Below are 15,168 nucleotides of genomic sequence, written 5' to 3' on the forward strand. Positions count from 1 at the left end.
GTCAATATTACATTGAGCATGTTTCACTGCTCTATATTTAGACATAATTTTTGTAATTTACGGTCTCATTGAAAAACAAAGAAGCATAACTCTATATACGCTCACATCCAAGTCCTTTTGGCCCAACAACTTTAAAAGGTCCGCAGTACAAAATGGGCCTAAAATACAAAAAAACCTGGAGGCCTAATGATAGGTTGCCTAGTGGCCCTATCTACTTTGAATTGGTAAACTATGTTTCTAGATGATTAATTATAAAATTTTGAAAGTTTAAGTGGCTATCTGTAAACAGGTGAAAGTTTGGACTCTTTGTAATCCTTATAGTCAATGCCACTTTGTTTGATCGAACTTTTGAGTACTATGATTCTTTTGGGTTAAGACCAAACCAAATTAAAATTTACCAAAACCTCTGATAAGTTAGAATATATCACTTGAGCGCGACAAAAAATTTTATATTTGATGGTTGGTATCCGAGACCCAAGTTCGAATCCTAGTTGATTCACATTTCTAGCTAAGTTTATTTTTAAATGAAATAAATGAAGCGGGTAGCGTGCTACCTATCTCTCAAAAAAAAAAAAAACAAAACAAAACAAATTTGAAGCCCAAAAAATTATACTTGGGCTCAGGCCCCAGCTTAAGTTACTTGACTAATGGGACTCTGTTTTGTTGGGCTAAGAATACGTACTCTCGAGTCAAAAGGTGCGGATCTGTTTCTAAATTGGAATCAAAATTAGAAAATAAGTTTATTATTTTAGTAAAAATATGTTTCTTAAAATATTTTGATTCGAAAGTATTAGCTAATTCAATCATAATATCCGGAAGATATGAATAATATTTTAGCTTTTTATTTCTTATCTATATCTGAGCCAAGCGCTGCCTTAAACTTTAGTAATCTATTTTAAAATGTGATATAGTTTAACTAAGTTGTGCATTTACAAATATCTTCGTTCTAAGTATTATTGTTTGCGTTAGGTTTTTTTTTTCTTTTTTTTTTTTTAACTCCTTTGTAGGTGGCGGGTTTGGGGTGCTTAACTTTGCCTTATTAAGCTCGATTCAATTATATATATATATATGTTAGATCACAAGTGCAAATAATGTAATCTTTTTTCAGGATCCAATACATTCTTTGTGGCCTTTTCAACAGGAAAAGGAAAACACATTTTTTTAATGGCATCTCTCACACAAAATATGAAGAACCACCACTCAAATAGATGGCTAAAGCTACTACAAAACAGTACTTGTAATAACTTATATTTCACATTTAAGTGTCGGACTAATATTTTTATGACAATTAAATGCTAAATATGTCGTAATGAAGTTTTTGAATTGATTACCGATACCATTGTACAGGGTTTATGATATATATGAATATACTAGAAATCAAAATTTAAACCTTTTAATATTAATTTGTTTCTATTCAAATGATTTTAAAATTAAGGAAAAACTTCAAAAACCCCCCTGTGGTTTCGTAGTTTCTCATTTTGCCCCCTTATAGTTTAAAATGTATCAATTTGCCCCCTGTGGTTTCTTTTTTATTTTTTTCTTGTCAATTTCATTATTTTTTTCTTAAATCAATGATAAAATTAAAATTAAAGGGTACTAAAGCGAATATTTGATAAATCTAGATGGGTATCTGAAGTTTTTTTGTATATAATTTAATGAAATATTAACGAAAAAGTTACTGAAAAGATAAAAACGAAACCACAGAGGGGGCAAATTGATATATTTTAAACCACAGGGGGGCAAAGTAAGAAACTATGAAAGTACAGGAGGGGTTTTTGAAGTTTTCCCTAAAATTAACAATCTTTTCACCAGTAAATATTAAGTGTATTTGGGATGACTTCATAATTAGACAAATTATTTTTTTTGAGAAAAATATAATATGTTATCCACTTCATTAATTAAAGAGAATAAATTTAGTTACATAAGTGAGGCATATAGGGCCTCAAGATCTAAAAATAAAAACCCAAATAATAGAAAAAAGAAAGAGCGAGAAAAAGGAGGATCAGAAAAAGGGGCGGCAAAAGAGAGTTAACAAAATACTAGCTACAATGTTAGAACGTGTCACCCATGTAGCTTAAAATTTCTTTTAGAATAGATGAAATGTTGGAGCTAATGTTTTCTGAAGATTACATTGTTTCTCTGAGAATTTTTATAAAAAATAAAGCGAAGTAAGTATTTTGATATCTTTCTCTCGGAACACTTATACGTCTAAAAATATTTCAGCTTAGCTTTTTATTAATTTTTCTTAGTCGTATTTAGAATCAAAATATTATAAAAGAGTAAAGAGTCAATTAGTTGAATCATCAACTCTAGTAAAAATCTCTATTTTGATATCATATAAAGTATTCAATTATTTTAAACAATCATTGTAGGAGTACGTACCCAACTTCAATTAGCTACTGATCATTTAACTAAGTTACAAATAATCATTTAAGAAGTACTCATCTTCAATTACATGAGGTTCAATACACTGATGAGAATCCAAAGCAATAAAGTCCCATTCTCTCCACACCTATATATTTACTTAACATTCCCTTACGTCCCCCAAACTCATCGTTCGCTAAAATTATGGCGAAGAAGAAGTATTCTCCCTCCCCTTTCTTCTTCTTCTTCTTCGTCTCCATTACATTGTTTCTTACATGTCTTAAACCATGCAAGTGTGAGAGCAATCCTCTCCCCATTGTTGATCCTGACGACGGAGATGATCTGAGCGACACCCAATTCTATATCATCACCGTCGTTCCCCCGGACGGCGACATCGACCTACTTGGCGCCGAAGAGCTCGAGCAATACCACCTCTCCTTCCTGCCCAACTCCACCCTCGACTCCGGCGCCCCGCGCCTCGTCCACTCCTTCCGCCACGCTTTCAGCGGATTTGTGGCGAGACTGACTCCTGCAGAAGCCGCCGCCGTGAAAGCCGTGGCTGGCGTCGTCGATGTCAAAGAAAACGGGATTACGCGGCTCGGGACCACTTACACCCCGACGTTCCTGGGCCTGAACGGCTACAACGGCCTCTGGTACAAGACCAAAGGGGAGGGCGTAATCATCGGCATCCTCGACAGCGGCATCTCCGAGAACCACGTGTCCTTCAAGGACGACGGCATGCCGCCGGCCCCTGCGAAGTGGCGCGGCTGCTGCGAGTTTGTAAACAGCAAGTGCGACCCCTTTCTGCCGACGGTGTGCAACAACAAGCTCATCGGCGCACGGAAGCTGAGCTACAATTCCCCCAAGGACGAAGCGGGGCACGGAAGTCATTGCGCAAGCACAGCCGCAGGGAACTTTGTTCAGAACGCCGAGGCGCGCGGCCACGCGGAGGGCACCGCGGCCGGCATGGCCCCGCGGGCGCACATTGCTTCCTACAAGATGTGCGGCAGTAGCACGGTCCAGTGCTCGGCCTTCTCAGAAGCCCGGGGCCTGGACCTGGCTATTGCCGACGGCGTTGACGTGCTGTCCCTCTCCATCGACTCCTACCAGGAGCCGCTGTACAAGAGCAACATCGCCAAGGCGTCGTTCGTCGCGATGGAGAAGGGCATCTTCACGAGCGCGTGCGCGGGGAACGCCATGGGGAACGTCCGGAAGGAGGTGGTGAATGACGCCCCCTGGATCTTGACTGTCGGCGCCAGCACGACCGACCGAAGGGAGCGCGCGGTCGTGCGGCTCGGCAACGGGATGGAGTTTTACGGCGAGTCTGCGTATCCTTTAGAAATGTCAAACGGGACAGGAACAGTGCCGCTCGTTTACCCGGGGAAAGTGGATAGCACGCCTGCGAGGCTGGGCTGTAAGAAAGGCGGGCTGGATGGCTTAGACGTTACAGGGAAGATCGTGGTGTGCGGCGTCGGAGAGACGGAGGAGCGCGAGAAGGCGGAGATCGTGAAGAAGGCCGGGGGAGTGGGCATAATATTGCTCGGCCAGCAATGGAACGGGCAGACCACGTACGCCGAATCACTCGAACTTCCTTCCGTTTGGATGGGCAACCTCGACGCCGTCGCGATTGTGAACTACGCTCTGAACACCGACGATCCCACAGGGGAGATTGCTTTCAAAGGCACGCAGTTCGGCTACCGACCGGCCCCTGCCGTAGCCGGATTGTCGGCGACGGGCCCGAGCAAGTACAACGGCGGCATCCTGAAGCCTGACATTCTGGGGCCGGGCATCAACATCCTTGCCGCCTGGCACAAGCAGGTCGGGCCAAGTCCCACCGGCTCCGATGACCAGGCGTTCAACTTCGGCAGCGGATGCTCAATGGCTACGCCGCACCTGGCGGGGATTGCCGCGCTGCTCATGAGCGCCCACCGGGACTGGTCGGTGGCCATGATCAAGTCGGCGATCATGACGACGGCGCTTACAAAGGACAAAGACGGGAGCCCAATAATGGACGAGCGGAGCGAGGATATGACGCGGCCCGCGAGCTTGCTCACCACGGGAGCCGGGCAGGTCAATCCCTCGGCGGCCTACGATCCGGGCCTCGTTTACGACATCCAGCCAGATGACTACGTCCGGTACCTCTGCGGACTGTACAGGAACAACGATTTGACGGTCAGTGGGATTGCTCGTCGGAAGGTCAGTTGTTCTGTCATCGGGGGGATTGCAGCTGAGGATCTGAACTATCCGTCTATTTCGGTCAAGTTGTCATTGGGGTCGGAGAAGAACATAAGCCGAACCGCGACGAATGTAGGGGATGCCGCGTCGACGTACACGCCGGAGGTGATCGAACCGGAAGGAGTGAGCGTGGAAGTAAACCCTGGAACGCTTGAATTCGCAGCAGTTATGGAGAAGAAGAGCTTCAACGTGACGCTCAAAGCAAAGAGCAAACTGCGGGGTGGGGGGCGCAGAGAAGGGTACTTGTATTGGAAATCAACTGATGGCAAGTATAGAGTTGGGAGTCCCATTTTGGTGCAGTTCTAAGTAAATATTGTGAGTACATCTCGTGTTGTTTCTTTTTCACACTTTGATCAGTTGATCACGCAGAAAGTTCTTAATAAAAAAAAAAAAAGATGATAATATGGTTACGAAGTTGAAAAATTAAGATGATAATATGGTTACGAAGTTGTACTGCACCGAATACCTTGTAGGAAGTTTCATCACCTATCATGTATCTCCCTACAATTTAGATGTTTTATAGTTAGCTTCAATATTGTATTTTCTTTTAAGAATTAATTTAATAAAAGTAATCTATGGACTTGTTTGGTTTCATCTAATTTAGACTTTCGAACCAGATTGCGATTCACTGATTACAATAAAATATTGTTTACTTTAGACAAATCGAATTTTGATTCTCATTCTAGCCTAAAATGGAAATGTTCCAATCCATTTACAACTTAATTCGACTTCAAATTCTAAATTGATCCATTCAAAAATAAATCACTTAAGCCTTACCTCTCAAACATCTCTACCTCCTCTCCCCTTATCACTCTCCTCTTCTCTATTAAAATCATTTCTCAATTTTTTTTTTGTATTTCAATTACTCATTATAATTTTCATTCCAATAATAAATCAAATAATTTAAAATTTTTTTTTATTATTTTTCATTTTAAGGCACTCAAATTTTATTTTTATTTTCATTCCAATTATAAGCTAAATACGTCCTAAAAGGTACATTTAACAATAGTAATTTATTTTATTAATATTTTTATTTGTGAAACAATGAAACTACATCATCCTCTTTGCAAGTATTTGATATTGGCCCGAGATTACCCGATCTCTAGCATATGTTAATCTATTAACGAAAGTTTGGAACGAGCTACAATGGCCTGTCTTTAGCTTCATGCACCTTACTTTTCTCCTTTTTTCTACTTCCTCCCTCTTCCCCTATCTTCCTTTTTTCACTTCTTCTTGCTATTTTTTTTTACCTATTTTCGGAGGTCGAAGCTGCTTTCATTTTGTATGCCTAATTCATTTTACTTAATGAATGAAGCAGGTAGCTCGCTACCTATTTTTCAAAGAGCAATGCTTCAATACACCATAGGTATTAAAATTAAACTCTTAATTAGTAAAGGGTATAGTTGGATTTTACATAAAATAACCTATTGAATAGGTTGTCAATTTGAATTAGTTAATATGACAATATTGGAAAAAAATTAGTAGCATATACTAAAATTGTCAGCATCTTTTAATTAGTTTTGTTACTTACCAAATTAGATAATACCCAATTTGTTAAGTATCAAACTCAAAAAAATATTGAATTTAAATTTAAGTTTTGAAGTTGGTATTGTAATGTAAAGTTTTAATTTCAAAATTTATATTAAACTTTTAAATTTTGAACCTACATTGTACTTTTAATCTGAAAACCAAATTTTAATTTTTGATTTAAATTACAANCTACATTGTACTTTTAATCTGAAAACCAAATTTTAATTTTTGATTTAAATTACAATTTTGAATTTGAACTGAAAGTTTTTTTTAAAATTTGTGTTTTATATTTAAAAAGTGAATTTGATTTATAATTAAGTTTGTTATGTTGCTTTGCATTTAAATTTATAATTTAGTTGTAATTTGAATTCCAACTATTGTTGTAGGTATTTGAGAAGGTTATAGTATTTTTTAGTTAGATTGAACCGGTTTTGTAGGCGAAAATATTTTTCTATGACCAAAATACCCTTTAAATAGGTACCTGGTGAATGGTACCTATGCCTAAATAGTAAGTCGTCTCTAGAATCATATTACATCTCAACCATCTATGTAAAAAAATAAATGGTCAAGATTTACATAAGATTTAGATGGTGTATTGAAGTATTACTCTTTTTCAAAAAAAAAAAAGATATTGGCCCGAAACAATTTCATTTTCCGGGCAGCACCCTCCGACGCTACCCGATCTCTAGCACGTGTTAATCTATTAATGATGGCTTAGAACGAGCTACAATGACCTGTCTTTAGCTTCCTGTACCTTACTTTTCTCCTTTTTTCTACTTCCTCCCTCCTCCCCTATCTTTTTTTTTTCACTTCTTCTAGCTATTTTTTTTACCTGTTTTCGGAGGCCGAAGTTGCTTCCACTTTTTATGCCTAGTTCATTTTATTTAATAAATGAAGCAGATAGCTCGCTATCTATTTCTCAAAAAAAAAAAGATAATGCCCCGAGACTCCAAAATAGTATTTACAAGTTCCGTACGTGTTAGCCATGATATCATTGATATGGAGCAAGTCAGGGTGCTATATATTTTGCCCACTTTAAGTGAAAATGTAACCTTAAACTTATTTTTATTCATTAATGAGAAAATATATTCACTTCAATAGTTCATTTTTGAAATAAATTATCAAACTTTTGATATATTATTTTACATAATATTTGCTTTAATTTGATCATGGGTTAGTTTTTTGGCTCATTAAGTTTAAATTATTTAAAAGATTATTCTTAATTCTATTAAATTTCATGATTTCAAGTACTCTTAATCTAAAGAAAGTAAAGATCCCAACGATAATTAATGTAGCAATAGATATTAAAGTGAATTAACTAAAACATATAAATTGAAATAAAAAATAGTCAATCAATACAAAAAAAGTCTGATAATCTATTTCAAAAGAAAATTGATATTGTCAAAATTATTCTTTAATATCGTCAGAATAAACAATATTTAAATCATAATTAAATATTCTAATGTTTATTCAGACAATATCAAAAGTAGTTTTGACAACATTAGATTAATTCCAATTCAAAATTCGAATCATATATTTTTCATTTCCCAATTTAAGGCGAATACGTGACAGGGTCAGTTGCAGCGGGCACATCGATCCGCAATCACTCAGACGCTCTCGTCAATCTCATCAAGCTAGCAACATAGAGAAGGAAAAAAATTACTGCACCACAACAACAGGGAAAAATTGAATCCAACAAAATAAAACTTGACTACTACTACTTGGTTTTGCTCGTTTTGTTTTGCTTCAGTTTGGCCAAATATAGATACTCCGACTTTAGAGCAGCACATTTATTTTGTAGTTTGAATCAAAATTGAAAAATAAAATCATAATGACGAACAGACTTAAAATTTTTTTTTTTTTTTGAGAAAAAAATAGCAAGCTATTTGCTTCATTCATTAAGTGATATGAACTAAGCGCACAAAATGAAATCAGCTAAGACTTCCAAAAAGCAGGCAAAAAGTGGTAGAGATAAGAAGCAAGAAAGAAGTGGGTAGGTGGGAAAAGAGAGAGAAGAGAGAGAAACTAGTGACATGTCGGTCCAATTTTCCATTGTTACTGTATTCACTCAACCTTGGAGACAGCCTTTGTCTGACAGTATCGCAAAACGATGGTTTCGACTAAGGCGGTTGGCTACTGGACAAAATCTAATTGACATCGACCTTGCTATTGCAGCGACTTATTGGGAGCTCTGGAAAGAAAGGAATAGAAGATTATTCGATAATCTGCAGGTCCGAAGCGACGTCCTGGGTAGATGCATTTTTGAAACAGTCTCATGTTGGAAGTCGGCTTTTTGCTCTTTTGGCTGTTAGGTGCTTATTTTGTTTGTGTCTGTGTTACCTTGTATTTTGTTCGCTGCTTTGTTTGCTGTTTGGTTTCTGTCTTGGATCCTAAGGGGATGCTCATGGGACCTTTCATTGGTTGCAAGTGCTAGGATGCACCTTGTTCTCTTCTGATCCTCCCTCTGTAAAATAGGGTTCATCCCTGTTTAATCAAAAAAAAAAAAAATTCCATTGTTACAGTGAAATAGATTCAAACTATAAAGATCAAATTAAATAGCAGGATTACTAATCAAATGTGCTCCTTTGTTTCAGTTTGATGGAGAGCATGGATAGAGCAATCTAAGATCCTTGTTTCTACAGAGGACACGAGCACTTTCAGTATGTAACTAGTTTTGTTAGGTTCTTCAATTTCTTGGATCACAATCCTTTTGTCCCATGGCTATAGTTTATCGAGTGATTATTGGCATTAGGATATGCTTGTTAAAGATCTTGGCCTACTCACTGATTTTTAGTTTGTCTAACTTCGCTTTATTGAGCATGATCCAATTATTTGTGAGATTACAAGTGCAAACGATGTACCCTCCTTTTGCAGCATCCAATACAATTTCTTTTATGGTGTCTCGGAAGCATGAAAAACCATCACTTCTGAACAATCACTAATTAATTCTAGGTACCGACCATTCTAGAGCAACTGGTGAAGGATTTGATGTTTGGTATCCGAGACCCAAGTTTGAATCCTAGTTGATTCACATTTCCCGCTAAGTTTATTTCTAAATGAAATAAATGAAGCGGGTAGCATGCTATCTTTCTCTCAAAAAAATAAAAAATAAAAAAAATAATTAATTCTAGGTGGACATTGACCGTCACTAGCATAAATAGTATAGGATTTAAAGACAATGGTTAGTATTTGAGGTCCAAATGTTAAATTCTAATTGTTTTATATTTTCAACTAAATTTAATTTTTAAAAAAATAAACGAAGCGACTAACATAATACCTTTACCTCTCCCCCTTTAAAAAAGAAAAGAGAGAAAATTCTAGAATTAACGGACCACAGCTAATACAATTGGCTTACTTAATTATACTTTATTATATTATATTTTGTGATCTTTTACACGTTGATAACCTTCTTTTCGCAGTGACCAATGAGTTGTTATTAATATTTTTAATTATTAATAAACCTACGATTTTGGTCGGGTCTAAGGAGTATTATGAAAAAAATGCTACCTGTAAAGGAGAGAAAATGATTGAGCACCATTTGACAGATGTTTTATATATATTTTTAAGCGGAATCTATCAAAAACTTATGCCAAAAAAAGAACATATATAATCGGCTGACTTTGATTGAGCGCATTTACACAACTTGATTTTAAATTTTTAGACTTTAATTTGACAATTTAAAATGAATTTAATATTTTAAATTTTAAGTTTAGTTTTATTATATTTATTTTTAAACTCCATCAGAATAATAAAAAAGAAACAGATAGAGAGATATTGCGTTCTATTTCCAATTTTAATTCTTATTTAGGCGAGACATGTCCATCGAGTCTAAAAAAAACCTCTTCTGAAACGAAAAGTTATTTTAAAAAAACGAAATATTATTATTTTAATATTTTACGTTTAAAAGTTTGTACGATATAATAAATAGTGATCGAGCTAAGTAACAAACAATCATTTTAGAAGTGTAATCCTCATTTAAATCCTTCAATGTAGAATCCAAAGCAATTGACCATTATTGTATATACATTTATTTAAACTGCCTCCTTAGTTGGTTGCGTCAAACTGTGTCTTCCGCCAAAATTATGGCGAAGAAGAAACTTCCCTTTCCCTCCTTCTTCGTCTCCGTTACATTATTTCTAACATGTTTTCAACCATGCATGATCGAGAGCAATCCCCTCTCCATTGTTGATCCTGATGAGGGAGACGATCTCTACATCATCACCGTCGTCCCCCCGGACGGCGACATCGACCTCCTCGGCGCCGAAGAGCTCGAGCAATACCACCTCTCCTTCCTGCCCAACTCCACCCTCGACTCCGGCGCCCCGCGTCTCGTCCGCTCCTTCCGCCACGCCTTCAGCGGCTTCGCGGCGAGGCTGACCCCCGTGGAAGCCGCCGCCGTCAAAGTGGTGGACGGCGTCGTCTCCGTCCAGGAAAACCGGATTACGCCGCTCGGGACTACTTACACCCCGACGTTCCTGGGCCTGAATGGATACAACGGCATCTGGTACAAGACTAAAGGGGAGGGCGTAATCATCGGTGTCCTCGACACCGGCATCTCCCGGAACCACGTGTCGTTCGCCGACGACAAGATGCCGCCGCCCCCTGCGAAGTGGCGCGGCTGCTGCGAGTTTGTCACCAGCAAGTGCGACCCCTTTGTGCCGACGGTGTGCAGTAACAAGCTCCTCGGTGCACGGAAGCTGATCTACAAATCACCCGAGGATGAGTCTGGGCACGGTAGTCATTGTTCTAGCATAGCTGCGGGGAACTATGTTCAAAGTGCCGAGGTGCGTGGCCACGCTGAGGGCACCGCGGCGGGCATGGCCCCGCGGGCGCACATCGCAACATACAAGATTTGCGGCGGCGCGAACCAGTGCTTTTCTTTCTCACAAGCCAGCGGCCTGGACCAGGCTATCGCTGACGGAGTCGACGTGCTGTCCCTCTCCATCGACTCCTACCCGGAGCGTCTGCACGAGAGCAACATCGCCAAGGCGTCGTTCGTCGCGATGGAGAAGGGCATCTTCACGAGCGCGTGCGCGGGGAACTCCATGGGGAACGTCCGGAAGGAGGTGGTGAACGACGCCCCATGGATCCTGACTGTCGGCGCCAGCACGACCGACCGAAGGGTGCGCGCGGTCGTGCGGCTCGGCAACGGTATGGAGTTTTACGGCGAGTCTGCGTATCCTTTAGAAATCTCAAACGGGACAGGAACAGTGCCGCTCGTTTACCCGGGGAAAGTGGATAACACGCCTGCGAGGCTTGGCTGCATGAAAGAGGGGCTGAGTGGTTTGAACGTTACAGGGAAGATCGTGCTGTGCGCCGTCGGAGAGATCGAGAATCACGAGAAAGTGGAGATCGTGAAAAAGGCTGGGGGAGTCGGCGTAATATTGCTCGGCCAAAAATGGAACGGGCAGACCACGTACGCCGAATCACTCGAACTTCCTTCGGTCTGGATGGGCAACCTCGACACTGTCGAGATTGTGAACTACGCTCTGAACACCGACGATGCCACCGGGGAGATTGCTTTCCAAGGCACGCAGTTCGGCTACCGACCGGCCCCTGCGGTCGCCGGGTTGTCGGTAACGGGACCGAGCAAGTACAACGGCGGCATCCTGAAGCCCGACATTCTGGGGCCGGGCATCAACATCCTCGCCGCCTGGCACAAGCAGGTCGGGCCAAGTCCCACCGGCTCTGACGACCGGGCATTCAACTTCGGTAGCGGATGCTCCATGGCCACGCCACACCTGGCCGGGATCGCCGCGCTGCTCATGAGCGCCCACCGGGACTGGTCGGTGGCCATGATCAAGTCGGCGATCATGACGACGGCGCTTACAAAGGACAAAGACGGGAACCCGATAATCGACGAGCGGAACGAGAACGTGACGCAGCCGGCGAGCTTGCTCACCACGGGAGCCGGGCAGGTCAATCCCTCGGCGGCCTATGATCCTGGCCTCGTTTACGACATCCAGCCGCACGACTACGTCCGGTACCTCTGCGGACGGTACAACGACGACAACCTGGTCAGCGGGATTACTCGTCGGAAGGTTCATTGTTCCGTCGTCGGGCGTATCACCGCTGAGAATCTGAACTATCCGTCTATTTCGGTCAAGATGGGGTCGGGATCGGAGAAGACCATATACCGAACCGTGACGAATGTAGGGGATGCCGCATCGACATACGCGGCTGAGGTGATCGAACCGGAGGGAGTGAGCGTGGAGGTGAATCCCGGAACGCTTGAATTCGCTGCAGCTATGGAGAATAAGAGCTTCAACGTGACGCTCAAAGCAAAGAGCAAAATGCGGTGGGGGGAGCATAGAGAAGGGTACTTGTATTGGAAATCAGCTGATGGCAAGTATAAAGTTGGTAGTCCCATTCTGGTGCAGTACTGAGTGTTCTATTTACATCTCGTGTTGTTTCTTGTTCACATTTTGATCACGCAAAGATTATGTGCTAAAAAAATAATAATAATCTGTTTTATAGAGAGAGTTTTGTGTTGGGTGGTAGGCCCCCAAATCCCTTTTGCAGCATCCAAGACATTTTTTATGGTGTCTCACAAGCATGGTGTACCATTACTTCTAAAAAGACCAATAATTCTAAGCTTAATTATACTCCACCATATTATGCTTTGTGGTATTCTTTTGAATTTATTATACTTTACTAATCATTTTTTCAAAGTCTCCATTAAGTTTTTTTATTTAATCTCTAAGGTATATGTTTATAATAAATCTACTGTTTTAAATGGAAGCGAGCTTCTTAAAAAACTCTAGTTAGATTTAGTAGCCAATTCAATATTGGAGGAGAAATGCTAAGTTTGCACAATCCAACAACCCTCATCCAAGAATGCATAGAATTTATTTATTTTAGTTCTTAATTAGAAGAACAAAAGAGAGAGCTAGTGAAAAAAGAAAATAATTGGCCTTCGGATAGAAATTGCATGACAATATTTCATATATTATTTATTAAACAGAGATGCCAATACAATATTTGGCCATTCCATATGTCATAATTATAATAGTCTGGCCGTCATGGTATTTATTTATGCCATTTAAAAGGGTTAATTACATACACATTCCTGCAAATATAGATGAATTACAGAGATATTCCTATAAAGCTCAACTTTTATAAGTTATATCTGCAAAAGTTCTAATGTATTTAGATATGTCCTTCTGTTTAGGATCTGTTAGAGAGCTATTAATTTTTTAACAGTCGAGTTGTGAAATGATAATTTTGCCCTTGCCCTTTTCCTCTTCCTCTTTCTCTTCAGGCTGTGGGAGCGGACGACAGCGACGGCTATCTTGCGGAGCTTGTCGGGGTTGTAGCCAACGAGGACGAGGAAGAGGCGAAAGGCAAAGGCACGGTGCCGTCAGAGGCACCCGGGACGACGGCCCACGTGGGCACCACAACGATGACGACATTGGATCATCGACGACAATGACGAAGAAGAAGAATAAGGAGGAGGAAAAGGAGGATATAGAGAAAAAGAGGAAGAAGAAGAACAGGAGAGGAAGAGGAAGAGGAAGAAGAAAAATGACAAAATTATTAATTCACATTATTAATTAAGTATGGTTAAGTATTTTAACTGTTGTTAAAAAAATTTCTTTAATGGACCCTAACAGTATGGACATATCTGAATACATTAGGACTTTTGCAGGGATAACTTATGAAAGTTAATTTTTACAGGAATGTATCTATAATTCGTCATGTTTGCAGTGACGTGCATGTAATTAATCCTTTAAAAAATGTATCCATTTCAATACACCATTTTAAAGTAAGTTCTTTAACTTCTAATTCTTTGTTTGATTAATATTTGCTCAACTTTTATGTGTTTTGGTTTGAGTTATATCTTGATTTATTGAATGAAAAATATTGTAAATTTAATCAGTAAGTTTGTCAAATTTTATTACACTAAGGGCTTGTTTGGTTCAAGGGTAGAATTGGAATGGATAATGGAATGTGAATGAATTTGAATGGTAATTGGAATGGCCTACTCTCCCAAGACGTTTGGTTTATTTGTGGATTGGGAATTGGAATGAGTTATTCACATTTCATTGTTTGGTTCGTACAAACTAAAAAAATTATAGGATACTGTAATACTAATTTTACTCTCAAATATAACTTTATATTATTTAAAATTTATAAAAAATATAATACTATTCTCTAATAAGTTATTCAAAAAAATATCAAATTTATTTTTAAAAACTTTTATTGATGTGGGTTAGGAATAGGATTTTGAGAGATGATAGGTTTTTTTTTTTTTTTTTGATGAGAAAGGGGTGAAGAGAAGAAGGGTGAGATGGTCACATGGGCTTTGAGAATTTAGTGGGCTTTCAGAATGAAATCTCAATCCGGGTTAGAAGACCGGAATCAAGTTGAAGGCTAATGGGTCATTCCCATTTCAGTCCGGAATATGAATCCCAAACCGATTCATACGAACCAAACAAAATTAACCGGATTTGATCAAACCGATTCCCATTCCATACCCAAAATGGATGAACCAAACAAGCCCTAACTGTTATCGATATGAAATAGAGTAAAGAGACCTAACAATTAATGTTCAATTAGCAAGCATCGAGTAATTGTAACATAGAATTAAGAAGCAAATATAGATGAGCTAGGTAGCATGATATACCATCGATAACACGGATACCTCCGCACTATCAAGTTGTTTACAATGATGCGACTTTCAAATCGATAATCAGTTTCGTTAGATTTGATCTACATTATTGAAAATATTTGAAAATTAAATTTTATAATTTTTTGATATCATTTGACTAGTGATCAAAAGATTTCAAAATTGATAATTTTAATGATCGACGTGATGCGTTTATGAATTTAATGGAGTAAAACAATTTAAATATGATGAAATTTTTATAGTTTTTTTTTTTTTTCACTTTTTAGAGTAAGATCAATATTTTTAATCTAAAATTCAAGTTTTTTTTTTAATAAAAATTATATTTTTAGCCATTCGTTTTTAGACTACTCGATTGATAAATGAATGATGTCGAAAAATTATAAAATTTAGTTTTCAAATGCTTTTAATAA

The 15,168-nt window shown here is 39.2% G+C and overlaps 2 protein-coding genes across 2 annotated transcripts; both read left to right on the top strand.

Moving 5' to 3' along the window:
• On the top strand, window positions 2,564-5,091 carry LOC109717223 (subtilisin-like protease SBT4.10). The gene has a single exon (XM_020242894.1). The coding sequence runs from the start codon at window positions 2,569-2,571 to the stop codon at window positions 4,903-4,905; it is 2,337 nt and encodes a 778-aa protein (XP_020098483.1). The 5' UTR covers window positions 2,564-2,568; the 3' UTR covers window positions 4,906-5,091.
• On the top strand, window positions 10,211-12,605 carry LOC109717237 (subtilisin-like protease SBT1.7). The gene has a single exon (XM_020242910.1). The coding sequence runs from the start codon at window positions 10,212-10,214 to the stop codon at window positions 12,513-12,515; it is 2,304 nt and encodes a 767-aa protein (XP_020098499.1). The 5' UTR covers window position 10,211; the 3' UTR covers window positions 12,516-12,605.

The sequence above is a fragment of the Ananas comosus genome, linkage group 11 (assembly GCF_001540865.1).
Source record: "Ananas comosus cultivar F153 linkage group 11, ASM154086v1, whole genome shotgun sequence".
NCBI classification, from domain to species: Eukaryota; Viridiplantae; Streptophyta; class Magnoliopsida; order Poales; family Bromeliaceae; genus Ananas; species Ananas comosus.

Bases quoted from the DNA above. Each gene is read 5' to 3' on its own strand.
- LOC109717223 (XM_020242894.1), top strand. From the start codon at position 2,569: ATGGCGAAGAAGAAGTATTCTCCCTCCCCTTTCTTCTTCTTCTTCTTC.
- LOC109717237 (XM_020242910.1), top strand. From the start codon at position 10,212: ATGGCGAAGAAGAAACTTCCCTTTCCCTCCTTCTTCGTCTCCGTTACA.